Source organism: Fukomys damarensis, unplaced genomic scaffold (assembly GCF_012274545.1).
Source record: "Fukomys damarensis isolate Sample0158 unplaced genomic scaffold, DMR_v1.0_HiC HiC_scaffold_21, whole genome shotgun sequence".
In the NCBI taxonomy this organism is placed as follows: domain Eukaryota; kingdom Metazoa; phylum Chordata; class Mammalia; order Rodentia; family Bathyergidae; genus Fukomys; species Fukomys damarensis.
In genome coordinates, this window is record NW_022900933.1 from 37,240,044 (window position 1) to 37,257,593 (window position 17,550).

The 17,550-nt window shown below is 52.0% G+C and overlaps 1 protein-coding gene across 1 annotated transcript in view; it reads right to left on the reverse strand.

The window, feature by feature from the left end:
- Bcl11b (BAF chromatin remodeling complex subunit BCL11B) overlaps positions 1 to 17,550 on the reverse strand; it is a 79,586-nt gene that overhangs the window by 59,757 nt on the left and 2,279 nt on the right. Inside the window, exon 2 of the mRNA XM_010609235.1 lies at positions 8,440 to 8,808. Coding sequence (XP_010607537.1) covers positions 8,440 to 8,728 — 289 coding nt within the window. The 5' untranslated portion in view covers positions 8,729 to 8,808. The remainder of the gene's footprint in view (positions 1 to 8,439; positions 8,809 to 17,550) is intronic.

Below are 17,550 nucleotides of genomic sequence, written 5' to 3' on the forward strand. Positions count from 1 at the left end.
ATTAAACCTTAAACCCCCGAATTATGCATGGGCCTGGAGCCCCTCGGCGCTCCGCTCCCGCCCAAGGAGGCACAATCGGCGTGCGCAGCGAGCCCGAGTCGGAAGGGCTGGGAAGGGGCTGCCCCGGGGTGCACAGACTCGCGCCCTGGGCTTAGGCTGGAGAAGACGCTGCGGGGCCGCCCCGGAGAACCCCAACTTTGGAGCCAGATTAAACCCCCGAATTATGCATGGGCCTGGAGCCCCTCGGCGCTCCGCTCCCGCCCAAGGAGGCACAATCGGCGTGCGCAGCGAGCCCGAGTCGGAAGGGCTGGGAAGGGGCTGCCCCGGGGTGCACAGACTCGCGCCCTGGGCTTAGGCTGGAGAAGACGCTGCGGGGCCGCCCCGGAGAACCCCAACTTTGGAGCCAGAGCCTCGGAAACCCCCACTGGGACCCTGGCAGGCCGAGAAAGGGTCACCTCTCTCCGGGAGGAGGCCCTGGGTGCGAGCGATGTTATCAGGGTGCCGGAGGCAGCGAGCCATCTCCCCCAACCCTACCCCGCCCACCCCTCCCGCCAGCCTGGAAGGAGGCCATTGTGTGCCTGGCTGGGCGATGACGGGGCGCTAATGAATTCCAACCTAGGATCCCCGAGAGGGCAGGACTGTGTCCCTGTCCCTTCTTTCAGGTGGCGGGGGTGGGCTCGGTCGTGGGGGGGCGGCTGGAGGAAGTGTTGCTGGGGCTCGGAGGCAGGGCGAAAGAGGTCTTGTGAGTGGCAGGCCTAGGGGCACATGGGAAAGGGCAGAGGTGGCACCCGGTTTCGAAGGAGCCAGAGCGGATCAGTCGCAGGGTCAGGAGGATTTTGATGCCCTCCCCCGTGGCCGCAGAGCGTCCCGCCTACCCCCACGCGCCGCGTCCCCCTCCGCAACACTGTGGTGCCCAGGCCCGACCCGAGTGGACCTGGGCTGCGACCTCGGCACCGGCCTGTTTATGGAAATGACTTCTCTCTCTCATTCCCCTTCTCCCCAAAGTAAAGGCCGGGTCAGGAAAATTACATAGTTCTTTCTCTCAGCGAATAGAGTCGCCTTGCTTGCAGGGAAAGTTTTACGAGCCAGCGATGCAAGGAGAAGACCGCAGTTTAGTTTTCTTAATTGGCTGGCTTTGAACTCTGGGCAGGAGGGAAAAGCCTTTCAAGCCCCAAGGGAGAACTTCGTTTTTGAGGGTCTACAACCCCAAGGATTTGAGCCAGTTGTTGGAGGCGGGAAGAGGTCCCTGGAGGTTTGTTCTGCTTCCTCCGTAAGGGAAAAGGGTCCGAAGGGCTGTCACACCGAGCCCAGGGCGGCCCGCACCAAGGGAGAAAACCCTGTCTACCCAGAAGAAGAATGAGCCACTCTGTGACTTTTGGCTCTGTGTGCTCTGGACAGTGGGATGGGCAGACATCCTACTGGGGTGGGGGCAAGCGCCAGGCAGGCCAGCTTGTGGAGTCTGCACATGGAGGATCCTCGTGGGTGGGCACAGGCCCACACACCTGTTCACCCGCACTACGGCTGTGTCCATACTGGCAGACCAAAGCCACCGAAGCCTCCCAGACTCCAGACAACAGCCCAGGTCCCACACATCTCCATCCTCCAGGAGGGGGTACCTTCTTATCTTACCACACCAGCACTGGGGGGGTGTCTGACTTTTCACCTCCAACAAAAGGCCATTTGCTGCTGCTTTCTGCCTAAGAGAGCCTGGGTCCCAGGCAGGCACTTTCAGCAGAGGTCTCCAGGGACTCCCAGGAGACCCATGTAAATCAAAACGAGCTCTGAAGGCCCAGGATTGCTCTGCTGGGCCATCTGCCCCAGCCGGACGGCCTCTGGAGCAACCAGGGGCTGCTGGCCACTTCCAAGTAGTTTCTGAGCCAGGATAGGCTGGGATTTGTGGGGCTCGGAATCCATACAATTGGGGGCCCTTTTCCCAAATAAACCACACAGCCACAACCTGGCTTCAGAAGGGTCCTGACAGTGGCCACCAGCCACTTGGTGAGTGCACAAATCTTCCCAGTGTTGCACCATGGAGCAGGATCCCATCACCCTTCCCTGTGAGTTTTCACGTCAGCCACCCTTCTGCAGAGAGGACTTCCGTCCTCTGCCCCAGATGCACAAAATGGGGTAGGTCAGGGCTGCCTCATGGGAAGGTGATGGAGGTGGGAAGCCAGTCTCCCCAGCCCTGCCCTCTTGGCCTGGCTCTTGCAGCTGTTGGAAACCACTAGTGGTTCTTCTCATATTTCAGTTTAGAAGTCTCAGGCCCAGAGAGGGAGAGGGCCCACGCAGGCGCACACAGCAGGTCAGCTGCAGGATAAGAAGCTGTTCCAGTCCTTCTTGCCCCCCAACCCCCCTGGACAGGGGACAGCTCTGCAGAAGACACAGCCACTAGTCACATAAAATCCACAGAAGTGTGGGACAGGCTGGGGGACCGCCACCCAGCTCTAGACCCCAGTTCCTGCACCAGGCCCAGGTAAAGATCTTGCGGGGCATGGGCAGCTGGGAACCACCCAGGAAGAGCCAGTGCCTCTCCGTGGCCAGGCAGGGAGCCCCTCCTCCCTATGACTCAGTTACCTTGTCTACAAAATGAAAGTAAGTCTGATTTCCTGCCTCGGAGGGATGGAGATGATGGACAGGAGCATAGGACGTAATGTACCCCTAGCAGCCTCCCCCACTGCAGAGGGTGACACGGAGGGGAATGACTGACCACGTGGACACCCTGGGCCTCAGTGCACCACTGTGGGTCCTTAGGCAAAACAGATTTCTGCTTCAGCTGCATCTGCTGCAAGCACCAACCTCGTAAAGTTGCGGGGCTTGCAAAGCCATCAAGCTGCGACCGGCACATACTAAACACCAGTGGGGATGTGCTAGGAAAAAACCCAACCTGAAAGAACTCAGTCTCTGTTCCCCACCAGGGACAAGGTGACCCCGAAGGCTGGGGTGACAGCCAGACTGCCCTGTTTTTGTATGTAACCAACAACCAAAACAGAGCCCGATCCTAACAGTCTAGAGCTGGTAGCTAGCTATGTGTTAGTCACGCATGAAAACTAACAACCAAAAAAAAAGCCCTGTCAAATGCCTAATAAAAAATTAAAGTCAGCTGCTAACTATTTACTGTCAAATAAAAAACCTAACAATGACTGAGGCCAGAAGCTGGTGCTAAGTTTTCCCCTCAGGAACCTGGTATCTTTTTAACTCCCTTTCCTAGCTCCTCTTCCTCTTTTGTGAGCTGCTCCTGCAGGTCTGGAAACAAGGTCTCATACCTAAAAAGAAAAAGAGAAAAGAGCAGGGCCTTGGTGGCACTTCCCTGTAATCTCAGCACTCAGGAGGCTGAGACAGGAAGATTGCCACAAGTTCCGAGCCTGGGCTACATAGTGAGATCAAGTCACTGAACTACTTACATATTAAGACCTTGTCTCAAAAACACAACACACGGCCCTTCTAGATGACCAGTATGTTTTTGTGCTTTTTTTTGCTTAAATACAGTAAGATTTTCGACTCCAACACTGTGGTTCAGAAAAGCTGTGCCCTGGCTTGTACTGTCTGTGCCCCTCCTCGGGATCCCTCAAGCTGCCCCGTAGGATGAACAACAGGGTCTGCTCTGCATACACACCATCTACCCCAAACCTCCAAGCACACTGAAATTTGGAAAGATCACAGGAAGCCAACAAATGTTTGGGGAGGTGACCACGTGGCAGTACGCACAGCAAGTCGATGTCAGAAGCAAAGTTCCACAAAAGAAAACAAGCAATTGGTATGTATGGGAAGAAAGCTGCAAAACAATTTGTTTGGATTAAAAAAAAATTCCAGCCCAGGCCCATCCATCCAAATTCACATTTTCTTCGCTTTCTTTGCCACCACCTGCCTCTGCAAAAGCTTCACCAGGAAAAGCATGAGGGCACAGGCGGATGCTATGCTGTGGGTTAGGGTTTCCAGGGCCTAAGGATTCCTGGCTGTACCCACAAAGGGTCATGTCTGGCACAAGCTTCAGAGGCACCCAGAGGTAGCACTTGCCACAGTTACCTGCCACCCAGGCAGACATGATTCCTGTCCCTCAAAGCCTCTGATCCCTAGCTACCCAGGGAGGCCAGGCAGACCCGTGTGTGACCTCCTGCTGCTGTGTGACCTTGGCCAAAACCCTCAACCTCCCTGAGCCCAAATTCACACTGAGATTGCAAGCATCTATTTCTGGGTTGAATAATTAAGCGAGAGAACCAAAGAAACCCACCCAGCACAATGAGGTAGGTGGAGCCCCTCTTCCACACCACCCTGCTAGAGCCTGAGGTCACTACCAGTACCCAGCCCCCGCCAGAGCCCAGGGCCACATCCCCGCCAGAGCACTGCCTATTCCTCAGAGCAGACAGCTAATAATTAGCTGTCACGACTTAATAATAAAAGGAGATAATCCATACCACGAAGCACATGGATTTAACTAATCTTAATTTAGAGGGAAAATAACAACTCCAAATAGATCAAATGCGAGTTTTTGTAAGACTACCTGCCAGTGGAGTTTATCTCCATTTTCCAGCAAAAGCAAGTTATTGAGTTTCTCCCACTGGCCAAGCTAATATTTTTTTTCACATGTATTTTATTTCTAAAACATGAAAATCCCGGGGCTCCTCTGAAACACTTTCCTGCAGCACATGCTGCTCAGCAATGGGCCACGGGGGCCCCAAAAGCAAACCCCAACTGTACCCCACCTGCTCTGAGAACCCCAGGTTCCTCCCTGGCCTTTCCCACAGACAGGCAGGGACGTGGCAGCAGGGCAGCTACTGACATGGAGGGGAGGATCCAACTGAGTGGCAGCTGACAGCTACTTTCTCCCTGGTACAGCTTCTTTGGTCATGGAAGGGGTGAAAACAGACAAGACCCATGACATGGTGACCACCCACGTGCCCCCAGTAACTTTCAAATGGCACCTGAGGCAGCATCTGGAAGGAGTTAGCTAGAGAGAGGTCCCAGGTTGATTTTCCAGGTCTTGAGAGAAGCAAGAACCCAGATGCCACCCAGCACAGCCCCTGCTTTCTGCAGCTTGGCTTTCTAGAAGTTTCCACAGCTTGGTCCTTCTCCGGTTTAACCCTGGGCTGGGTAGGTATCTTCCACACTTCTATTTATGCATTCCTCTGTGGAATGCTAAGAAGCAGGCGCAGACAAGGAAACTGAGGTCAGAAAAGTGAAGAGACTGGCCTGGGCCACCAGCAGGAGAAGGGCAGTAGGATTCCACCCAGGAGACACCGAGACTGCAACAACCCCCAGCAAATGCGACAGGAATGTGACAAATGACAGGGCTGGGCCTGAGCCACAGTCTGGTGCTTTCGGATGTTGTTTCTGAGGGTGAAATTCCAGGAACCCCATGGAAGTTTCTCCCCAACACTAACGGGGAGCCCCAAGCCAAGAAGGCCTACATCGGCCATGCCAAGGAAGGGCACCAGAGCCCAAGAGGAGACGGGAGAGGAGACACTCATGTGTCCACCACATGCCTGGCACACATCATCAACCCCAGATCATCAGAGAAGCAGGTAAGGAAACTAAGGCTCGGAAAGCCAAGTACAAGGCCGGCAGGGTGCTTCATGGGTCAAACCCCAACACTCCAAGACCCTTCCTCCTCCGGCAGGGCCCGATGGAGACAAGGAGGCTGCAGGAGGGATCTAAGAAACGCACCAAAGGCCCTGCCTGGGTCAGACCCCCAGACTCCATGCACAGCCTCTGGCCAGCCCCACCTCTGTTCCCAGGTACGGCTGTGCAGGATCTCGACCCACAGAGAACTGGGCGGGCTGACAATGCACAGGACAAGGTCAGAGCTGCCCCCAGCTCACTCCCGGCCGTGCTACCCTCAAGACATCTTCCCCTCCCCTGGGGGACCTCATCTCAGGAGGCCGAGGGCCCAGGACAGGGAGGACCACAGGTGCTCAGTTGCTGAATGAACAAGCATACGCATAGATGAAATGGCCTCCAAGAGACAGCCCCTCTGAAACTTCTTTTCTCTACCTTCCTGTTCCTCTGCTTTGTGAAAACCTCACGTAGTAACCTCTGCACCCGTCTGCAGAGGACTATCCCTAGGAAAGGGTCCACAGTCTGGTAGGACAACTGACCAAATTCCAAAGCCATCTTTACCCCGGGGCACAGTGAGGCTGGGATGGACCCGCACAGCTCCAGGCCAGCATTCTGGTCCACTTCTGGAGCACCATCCTCACCCCAGTGCCCACCTTCTAGAAGCAACTGCTACAGAGGAGAGGCAGGGGCTGACTGGGGAAACTGAGGACCACTGGGCCCAGGATAGGCAGGCCCTTCCGACCAAGCCGGGTGACACAGGCCAGAGCCCCTCAAAGGAACGGCCACTTGTTGGCCAGCTGCCAGTCAGGGCCAGCCAGGCCATGGGGACAACAGCGGGGCCTGGAGGGTCTGAGGGGCACTGTGGAGCCACAGCAGGGAGGCAGGAGCTGAGGGTCCCAGCAAAGCCAGCCGTGGCAGGGGCAGGGGCGACAGCTGTGCGGATTTCCGGAAGTCTGGGCAGGGAAGCGCCTGAGACTCCTAGGCCCCTCTTAAAATATAAAGACTCAATTATCTTTGAGCAGCTTGCTTTACACATGAATTGACACATTTATTTTACAATAAATAACTGAAAGTTATCTGTGTTTCCTTTACTGTTAATCTACACAGAGAAATAATAAACAGGGCTTGTCTACAAAACTGCAAGGGCTGCAGTCCTCAGAATTCAATTAAGCTAAAATAATTAATGCTCCCACCATATTAAATTACTTTATACATTTGAGCCACTGAAGTTTTATTCTCTAATCTTTCCTTTTTTATTAAATTTTTTTTAAAAGGCAAGAAAAGGAAAGTTGGTACCAAAGTAGGGAGGGAAATAGGAAAACTGGACTAGAAAGGACGCGCACGATGGTTCGTCAACTGGCACGGTCGGCTGCAGCCGACACAGCGTGTAGACTACTTTGTGCCTTTGATTAAAATAACATTTTAAATGCTTTGAACAAGCCTATCTCTTTAGACTTCCAAGGGATTGTTTTACATATTTCTTCAAGAATGGAGAAATCCATTCGTCCTGTTGCTGAACAAAAAGACCAAGAATATCTTTCGTTACACATAAAATAAAAATACTGTAGGCTGCTGCAATATTACTACCCAAAAAGAAAAAAAAAATAACAGAGGGCAGGAGGGGGCCAAAGGGTGAGGACAAAGCTACCGGGGGTTAACTTTGCCTTTTATGAAATCACATTTAGCTGCTTTCTTAAGCAAACCTCCCCACAGTGACCCTCAGCCTCTCGCTGGGAAATACCTAGGCCTGCAAAGAGAATGCCAGAGGTCTGGGGCAAATGCTACAGGTCGGGCAGTGAAACACAGAAGAGGGGAGTGTGCTGCAGGAGCCTGACTGCCTCGGAGGTGACAGGGGTCCCCGCCCACACTCATCTGTCTCCAAAGCCTCGGTTCCTCCCAGTGCCTTCAACAGGTTCCGTGGCCAAAACCTGGGAGAGCTAGCCACACATTTTCCCAGCCAGCTTCCTACCGCCATGCTGCAGAGACAAAGGGGACCCTGGAGAGAAAAGTTCCACTGGCAAAGCATTCATGGAATCCCTCCTGGGGTTCTCACCACCTATTGACAAATGGGGAAACTGAGGCGTGGGCTCATAGAGCACTTAGCCCAAAGTCAACCAGCAGGATTCAAACCCTCATCTGCATGAGCTCTGATTCCTGCCTTGTTCCAGGATAGGCTGCCACTCTGAGGGAACACAGGCTGGCCAGGGCACCCCGGTTGCCCAGGCCATCTGGACTCTGAAGTATAAACCAGAAGCAAGCACTCAGGTTTGCACAGAGCAGCAGCAGCTCTCCCCTGACCTACCCTTGAGTCAGGCAACGTGCGAGGCAACCTATTCCCTCCTGACACAGATAGGAAACTGAACCCAGAGACAGCAGAGGATATGAGTGCTCCCAGTCCTAAGTGCTTCCTAGCTGCTGCCCCAGGCATCCTCGCCTCAGTCCCCACAGTGACCCTCAAGAGGCTGGTTTCGGTAGCTCCATTTTGAAAACAGAAAAACAGACACGTGTAGACCATAAAGAACAGATTCTAATCCAAGAGGTCTGGCTCCAAGGCCAGCACAGAGCAAGCAGATCCAAGATCACTGACAAAGAGAAGGCCAAGCAGACTTCCAAATGTCCATGCTATGCCCCTCTGGAGGAAGCCCCAAGATAGAATACCTTCCCCCAGAGCAAAGCACCCAGCGTAGCCCAGCTGGGCCCCTCTACATCAGGCCTGTCGCCTCCAGTGGGTCACCTGAATGGTGGGCCCTCAGGGAGGGGAGCCCCAGCCAGTGGCCCAGAGGCCATCCAGGAAGCCCTCAGACCTGAAACTCCCAGACCCAGACCAAGGGTGCGGGACCCAGGAGGTGGCTTCCACAGCAACCAGGTGAGTGCAGTGTTTCATACCTGCAATGTTCTCCTGCTTGGGGCAGATGCCTTTCGTGGGTGAGAGCAGGTGGTCATCTTCATCCGGGGTGACCTGGATTCCAATCTCTACTGGCTCGGACACTTTCCTGAGCTCGGAGCGCGAGGAGGGTGGCGGGCTGCCTTTGTCCAGGCCTTTGTCATAGCAGGCACCCAGGCTACCGCCACACTGCTTCTTCTTGTGCTCTATAAAAACCAGGATGTCCCCCAGGGGGAAGTTCATCTGACACTGGCCACAGGTGAGCAGGTCAGGGTCGGGGCCACCCACCATCAGCCCCAGGCCGCTGGGCTCCTCTATCTCCAGACCCTCATCTTCCTCGAGGATGGCAGCCTCCACATGGTCAGCCTCTGCTGGAGACAGAAAGGAGACAGGGGAGGGGCAGAGAAGACAGATGGGCTTAGGCAATCACAAGCACCCGGCACGCCTTCCACCCCGTCCTTCCCCACCAAGAGGCAGGTGCCCTCCGCTGCCAGCCGCTGGACCTTAGCCAGTCTGCCCAGATCTGGCTCATGACAGATGGGCAAACTGAGGCTGTGGGAGCACAGCATGGGTCCCGGGGGTTGGCACTTCGGGAGAGCAGGTCTCAGTGCTTCTTAGCGTCCTTGCTACCAAGATCCCCTACACAGCATGAGAGCGCACGTTCGTGTCCACACGCGAGCCACACGCATCCTGGCTGCTCACAGCATCAGCTGACTTCAAAGAATCTGAGCATCACCCGGCAACTTTGAAAACCCCCAGTACCCAGGTAGCAGCACCCAGATCAGTTGCCCTGGGAACCAAACGTGATCGTCTTCCAAGATTCTCCAGAGGATCCCAGTGGGCAGCCCAGGCTGAGAACCAGGGAGCTAGAGCAGGTCACCCCGCTCAGGCAGGAGCCGCCACCCTCTGCCCTGGGGCCTTCATTCTTGCGTCCTTCCCATTCAGGTCCATCCCACTCACATTCCTCTACCTGGGCCCTGGCCTTGTGCTGGACTAGAAAACAGAAACCCAGATGGGTGCGTCAAAGGGCCAGTCCTTTGGGGAGAGAATAAAAAAGCGCACATGCTCAGAAAGCAACAAGTGAGTGTCAGGTTCCAAAAAACATGGAAAGGAAAAACACAGCCACAGAAGGGACTCAGAAAGTGGTCTTTGCTTGCAGAGGGGAGCTGCTCTGGCTGCCAAACACTCTGCTCCTGGCCACGCTGCCACTGCTTTGTGAATTTTCCAGCACTACTCAGCCCCCTGCTGCCCCTTTTCATAGCCTAGCCTTACTCTCAGCACCGCCCCCCAAGAAAAAGAATAGAAAAAAAAATCTTCAGACTCCAAAAGCTTTTCTTGGCACATTTTCAGTAGGCTGTAGGCTTTTACATAGCTTTAGCAGTCAACCTATTTCCTTTTGTTGTTGTTGAGTTTTGTTTGGGGGGTGTTTTATTTTGTTTCGTAGAGGCCATAGGACCCAAACATTCAGAAGCTAGAAGTACCTCAAAAATCAGCCACCCCCTCAAGGGAAAACTGAAAAACTCAGCAGCCAAAAGTGTCATCGATAAAGGCAAGTGGACAGTAAGGGGGTTTCATATTCCCCTCGGGACCTGGGCACACTTGGCTCGGATTCTTCAAGAGAAATGTCAGGAGTGGTGTAGGAAACTCAGGCATTCAAGTCGTCAGAGAAACCAGGGACAAGCAAAGGTCTGAAACGGAGGAGACAGGTAAATCTGAAGCCGTGTGGTATTTGGGAAAGGATAATGAAAACCACAGAAGAACGAGGAGAAGGAATGGAAAGGAGGAAAATACATTCCGTGGCGGTGAAGTTATTGACGGGCCGGAGCCAAAGAACAGATAATTTAAGGAAAAAATTCTGTGGCATCTCCATGCTACATATAAATCACTGCTCTGTATTTTCTGAACACAAGCTTGCTCGGGGCCTGGGAGAGCCGGTGTATAAAAACCCAATACAGAATCCACGGCTCGTGACGTAGGAGGAGCACATATGGACCCAGCCGGAATGGGCAGGGTGCAGATACCGCCGAGCAAGGAAATCACAACTGGAGTTCCTGCCCGTGGTTACGGAAAAGCACACTGGGCCCCCACAGAATTAAACGTAGAAATGCATCAGCAACGTGGCAGGAGGAAAACACTCCACAGATGAGGAAAATCCTAAATGTACTGCGTGCAGAACTCGAACAAAAAGATCCAACAAGGTAAAGAAACAGTCCTCACAATGCCGCTCCCGGAAACCATTAATTACACTTTAAAAAGAAATCGGAGTTTACTTAAAAAGGAGTTCGAAGACAATGCTACATAATTAATTTACCAATTTATTTTATGAAAAGATGCTTTGCTATGGTTAAAATGTAATCACAACCTTCACACTGAACAGCGATTCGAGGGAGAGGCTGGATTCCTGTGAGCAGTTTGTCAGAACGTAAAAGGTAATTATTCGGTGCCTCCTTTCCCTTTAACGATCTAACATTGAGCAATACTGTTTATATTGAAAAGCTCGCACCTTTAATTACCAATTACATATACATAATTTCAGAGCCAAAGGAGAGGACTAGGCAAACAGTTCTTTAGAAATATAAGGATGTATTGTGCACCATTGCTAGAAAAGGAGCTCTAATAAATGGGAGAACGATGTCAAAATATTGTTTTGTATAAAAAAAAAAAGGAAGAAGAAGAAGCAGCACAAAAGAAGTGAGCTGAAAAGCAGAAAAGGACAAAATGAAATTGAGAATTCAAACGAAATAAGGGTGAGGCATGGTACCTGGGAGGGTTTTTAATGCCACCCTGAGCAAGGCTGGGAGCTGCCCACTTCACAGAGCCCGGGTCAAAACAGCAGCAACAAACCCATGCCCCAACTTGGTCATCCTTCCTTACGAGGCCAAGGAGTTCCCTTTCGTCTGGTCACTGAATCTTCAGTTGATTCTTTATTGTGTTTTATTAAACTTTTTCTGCTACCTCCACCCTCCTGGGCAGGCGTTCTAACAAACATGAGTATCTCCTCTCTGCTAGGAGTGGGAAGCTTCGAAAATTTGAAATGCATTTTCTAATTCAAAAGAAACATGGACTAATTTTTAAAATTAGCAAAGGTCCCCTTCTGCCGATTCCCTAGCATCCCTCCCTGTCTCTGGACCCTCTCTTTTGCCAAAATTGTACCAGCATCTCTTTTGTCACTTTTTTTTTTTGGTAACATCTGGTATTCTTTCCTTTCTCTGGCAGTCTCTGCCTTTTCACTTTCCTCATGCAGCAGGCCCTGGTGATCGAGTCTGGGCGTCCCCAGTGCTGGTTACTGTGCTGTAGTTGTGATTTCACCATCAAAGTGGCTCAGAGCCACCCAGCCTGGGGGCCAAGCTTGCCGTGTCCCGGGACAGCCTGGGACTGTCCAGGGCTCCGGACTCAGCTCTGAACTCTGGCCTCCACCTCCCCACATTGAGCTCCAACTCAGGGGTTCCAAGGGAGTTGGGAGGAAAAGGAATCAGACTTCCCCCCCATAAAAACAATCACTTCCTTCCCCTCCCCCTTTCAGCATTGAAAGTAAAACTCCAACACAACTGGCATGTTCACCTTGTCAACTCCTAAGCATGGTTCCTCTCCACCCCCACCCCAGGCTGTGGCGCTCCGAGCTTTGACCTGCCACATGTGACACTCCCGAGGAAGGTGGCAAGGTCGACCCCAGCATTCAGGCAGCAGGCAACCCCGAAACCACCCAACTTCTGGGTCACAGCAGGTGGACCAGCACTGGGCCTGCGAACTCAGGCTGGAGGCCTCCAGAGACACCCTGAACACTGCGGTTTCATTTCCGCTGGCAGGCGGATACCAGGCTGGGTGTGTAGGGTGCGTGTGTGCGTGCATGTGTGTGTGGTGTAGGGCATGTGTGTGTGTCTCTTTTCAGAACTGTATCAATAATAAAGGAAAAAGAGAAAGTTCCACACGCCCAAGCCCTGAAAGGAGCACAGAAGGGAGAAGGGGTCCAGACCTCAGAGAGCCTCCTCTTCTTCCCAGAGACACCCAGGTCTGGGTGGGCAGCAGCTCAGACCTGCACCCCAAAGAGAAGAAAGCTCCAGGAACGAGGCATAGGCCCCGGCCCCTCCTGCATCCTCCTCCAGCAGACCCCGGCTTTTGGAACAAGCAAAGATGGGGTCTTCCTCTGAGATGCTACGTGCTTCCCTGAGCAGTTGCCCAGGTGCCAGTCAGCCCTGCAAAACGTTCCGGTTTTCCACATACTACAAGCCGGATAAAGTAGAGCAGTTGCTAAAATGTTGACTCATTAGGAGGAAAAATGAATGGATGCAGCAGGCGACCTGCTCAAATGTCAGATATCAGACGACTGGGGAGAGCTCTGAAATGTTAAACCCTAAAGCGCACGAACAAATATATATTTACACACACACACACACACACACACACACACGCATGCACACGCGTTAGATTTTCTTTTACAACAAAACCACATTTTATTTACAAGGCTGGGCCTCCTCCCAGCTGGTAAACGCTTTTAGAAGCAATGAAATCAGGCTTCACAAATAATAATGGGCATCATGGTTAAGTGGAGGGGGAAGCACTTGATCCTAAGACAAACTTTCCCATGTTTCATTTCTGCTGAGAAGGAATCAGGGTCAGAAGACAGAAATGGAGAGATAGGCAGACGCTGGTAGCCAGCAAGCCCCCAGCTGCTTCCAGGGGTCAGCAAAGCCCTTACCCAGCCAGTGAGTCCCTCACACGAAGGGCTCCAAGCGCCCCTCCTGCCCTGGTCCATCTCTACAAATGCCCCTGCACCTGCCCTTCTGGACATTCCAGCCAAGAGGTCAGGCACCTGCTGTCCCCAGAGCCAGAGTGTGTGCCCTGCTGCAAACACAGCACATGAGCTCCTCCTGTCCCCCTTCCCCTGTGTCGACGCGTCTGCAATGGCTAACCCACAAACCAGGAGAAATACATGCAGGATTATTGTTTCCACCATGGGAGGGGGGGGCTGGGGGGAGGAGGGGAGGGATGCCAGGTTCTTCAAACCCTGTGCCACCAACGTCACAGCAGCCACCGTGATGTGTAAGTGTGTTTACAGAAATGCTGCGCATCCATCCGCCCAGCTCTGCATCTGACTGGAGACTTTACACCTGCTTCCTACGAAGACAGAGCCTTTGCCAGCAAGCCCGCGCTTATCAATAATCGGCAGAGGAGTCTTTCCCTTCTCCTCCCCGCAGAGTGCGAGCATTCGGGGAGGGGCCGAGACTCTGGTGACACTGAACCGGCACCAACAGGCACCCTCACCGGAGCACAACACTTTCTGAGCTGCCATCAATTTTTAATTTATTGGATCCAAGGGAAAATAACAAGCATCGGGAGGGGAGGGAGAGGGGTGGCTGGGAGAGAGCAGGAATCAATTCTTGGTGGAGAAAATAAATCTACGCGGCCAGATGACGCTTAAAGGTACGACAAGAAATTTTATGAAGTGCTCCCCACTGAGGGAATAATGAAGTGCCCGGGAGAGGAGGCTAGGAAGGCAAGGGCCAGGCCTGTGCTAAGAAGAATGTCTACCCAGGGCCGGGAAAGGTCAGGAGGGCACAGCCAGGCAGGGCTAACATGAGCCCCCTCTGCACTGGCCACCGCTCTCCCGGTGAGTCTGAGTCCAGCCTGACCCAGGTGCCACAGCCCTGCACCTCCCTGAGAGCCTCCCAAGGCCACCTCCATGGAGGGACGGGGGCACCTCAAGGCCGCCACCACCCCATGCACTCCAAACCAGCCCCACACAGCACACGCCTCCAAACAAAGATGTCACCATGTCTGACATCTGGGAGAAAGACAGAGAAAGCAAAACATGATATCTCATGTGGACCTCTCCTCCCAGGGAAGTGACCAGGATTCTGGCTGACTTGATAAGGCCCACGTTCCAGGAAGGTGGGGATTCTTGAGCAGCCACAGGGGTTCCAGGGAGAACCCCACTCATTCAGCCCTTTTGGATGGAGTCCAGATGGGCAAAGCAGGCAGTGGAGGGGGCACACCCCATGTGCACACTGTCCTGTAAAACTCCAGAGTGGTTTTGGTAAAACCTAGGCAGACTAACAACAAAATGAATTCAGTGTTTCTACAGGCTGAGGCCAGCCCCTCTCCTGCACAGCACACACTCCTCTAGAACCCCAAAACCTGGGCTTAGCCATCTGGATCTCCTCAACCCAAGAGCTGAAGGAGTAAAGAGGTATGGAAATCCACACCCAGGTGGATTCACAAATCCTGGCCATTTCCAAAAGGTTACAAACAGAAAGCTAAGTCCATGACAACAGAAATGAAGTGACCTATGTTTTGATAAATAAAATAGCTGCAAGAAAGAAAGAGTGGGGAGGAAGGAAAGAAGGAAGGAAGGAAGGAAAGAAGGAAGGAAGGAAGGAAGGAAGGAAGGAAGGAAGGAAGGAAGGAAGGAAGGAAGGAAGGAAGGAAGGATTTACTGCTATAGGAAACCTTCTAAACATATTTTTAGATAAAACTACAAATGCCTTAAATCTTCAGAGCCACAACGGGGCTCATAATGATCTGATATAAAAGCATTCTTTTTGGCCAAATGACGAGGTTTGTTTTATTTGACATTATGCTTTTTTAAAGGTACAGGAAGAAAGGATTCCCATAAGGTACATGGACCCCCAGCTTTAGCTGGAGAAATTCAGATTCTCGGAGCCTGACTGCAAGACCTCAAGGGCAAGAGCTGCTTCCTAAATCTCGTTTCCAAGGGAGAGATTCAAATATGACCCCATTTTAAAAAAATTCTTAGCAGGCCATCCATTCAAGACACATGTTAATCACAATAACACTGGCATTCAACTTTCTTGAAGTCATTTCTGCATGTTGTTTTAATGGACCCATTAGAATGGTTCACAAATGTATTTGTATTTCAGCAGTTCAGTGGAAGGGGGTCATAAAAAAGTTATGTAAAAACAGAGGGATTTTTTTTTTCGTCTCTTTTTACTTTGAAGTTACTTAATTTTGTGTGGTCTGGGATTTCATTACAGTCAAATAGCTTGGGCTGGCTAATTCAACACCCAAGCAAATTATCAGCTGCCACCGAGAAAGGAAAAAGAAGGAATTTCTTGAATTTCAGCAACTACACAAAAGACTTGCATATGTCAAAATGCCTGACTCGAGTCCTGCAAATGTAACACCATTCATCAATCCTCTAAGTAGTGTCACTTTAGCCAGTCAAAGTGAGGCTGCCCTGCTGGCCCCCCTCTCCGGCTCTTGAAGAGGACGCAAGTGTACTCCTGGTATCCCGTGTCTCCCAAAAGCCTACTCCCAGCATTTCTACACACATCCCAGGGAAACCTACCGCTCCAGGGAGGCAGCCAACAGCCAGCCCGTCTTGGGAGGGGAGGGATGGAAATGTGAGGAGATCCCATGACATGGGCTTCCCTGGGACTGGAAAGCAGACTTGTACAAGTGGGGACAGGACAGAACACACAAGACCCTGGCCAGATCCTGTGAGTAAACAGACTGCTTCCAAGTGACACAGCCATGCCCAGAGCAGCTGGATGACAGGGACGTTTACCCCTGGCCTTCTCCTGTGTCCCTCCCTATTAAACATGTATAAGTGTGTCCACAGCTGGCACCGTCTTCAGGGAGAACCGCTCAGGGCAACCTGGCTATCTGATGCAGGGCACATTGCCCGAAGAGCATTTATTTTCCTCCTGTCCTTCCCAGATGTGGCACCAGTGTTAACCCAGAAGCCCAAGTCTTTAGAGAGTTTGAGCTAAAGGTGAGGTCTCACAGAGCAGCCGGAGTCCCTCCTTCAGCCAGTGGAGAGGAAAGACCATTTCCAAAGGACATGAAAAGCCCTAACCCCACTCCCCTTCCCCCATATACATATCCGCCTGCATTCCATGCCTGTGGTCTGTGTTTAGTCACAGCTTGCTAAGCAACCCCCAGTTTCAAAGTTAAAAAAAAAAAAAAAAAAAAAAAAAAACCTGGAGGTTTCTAAACTGAATTTTAAAAAGCGGTTTTCTGCAAGCCAAAGGTCATTCCCTGGCCCAAGACTTTGGGTTGCCAGTGCCCACTCAGGTCTGAATTGTCCGGGAGAGCTCACTGCCACTGCATGCTTACAACTGGCTTAGTTCGAACATTAAATAAAGTAGAGAAATCATCAGATAAGTGGCTGGCCTTCTTTCTCCAGCTGATGACAGCGCAAGGCTTTTGTCTGACCTAATTTATTTCTCTTTCAGGTTAGAATAAAGCACTCTTTCCTGTGGCAGGGCAACCTCTTCTGCTCACATACTGAGCTCAAGCCTACGACTTGAGCTGGCTGTGCTGCATGCAGATATCTTGAACTTGGAAGAGAAGACATTACAGAGCTAGAAATCGTGTGATCGAAGCACCCATATTCTCCACACCAAATGACAATGTTTAGGAGAGAAATGGTCTCTTCAAACATCATCCACAAAGGGTACCATCTGGCCAAAGGCATTACCCAGCCCAACTCTAGCAAGCACTCACGCCTTCCAAAGTTTTATAGGTGATCTGAGTTACCATTTTGTGTCTTTAGGGAATACTGCTGTTCCCCTTAGTACAGTGGGCACACCACCTAATAGGAGGGACGGAGAATCCAAGTGTTATAAAATCTGAGCTAAAGGATCTCTGTTCATCAAGCTGCTCTGGTATACAACTCCCCGAAGCAGTGATTCTCGGTGAGCCCTGGTTCTACGACTTGACACACACCAAGGGACCACAGCGGCCCTCACTCCTCCAGACCCCAGGCAGAGTCTCACACATGCTTTCACAACAGAAGGTAATTTTCAGAACGTCAAGACCACAGACAAGTCGGAGAGAACACACTCAGTCAAAACGAACCATTTTAATTGTCTTTAAAAAAAAAAAACAGGAAGAGAAAGAAAATTAAAGAAAAAGAAAATGCCCCCCACCTGCCAAGTGAGGGCTTGTAAATCAATGGCGATTGCTTGAAAATAGATTTCTCAAACTTATATTCTCATTCTGTCCGGCACGAATCTCTGCCGGAAAATCAATATTACAACTTCACACTTAAGACATTTTGCAGCACCGTAAACCGCCGCGCGGCTGATGGACGCGGCTCCCAGCCACCAAGCCAGGCGCCGGCTCGCAAGACACGGGCACCGAGCTCCCCC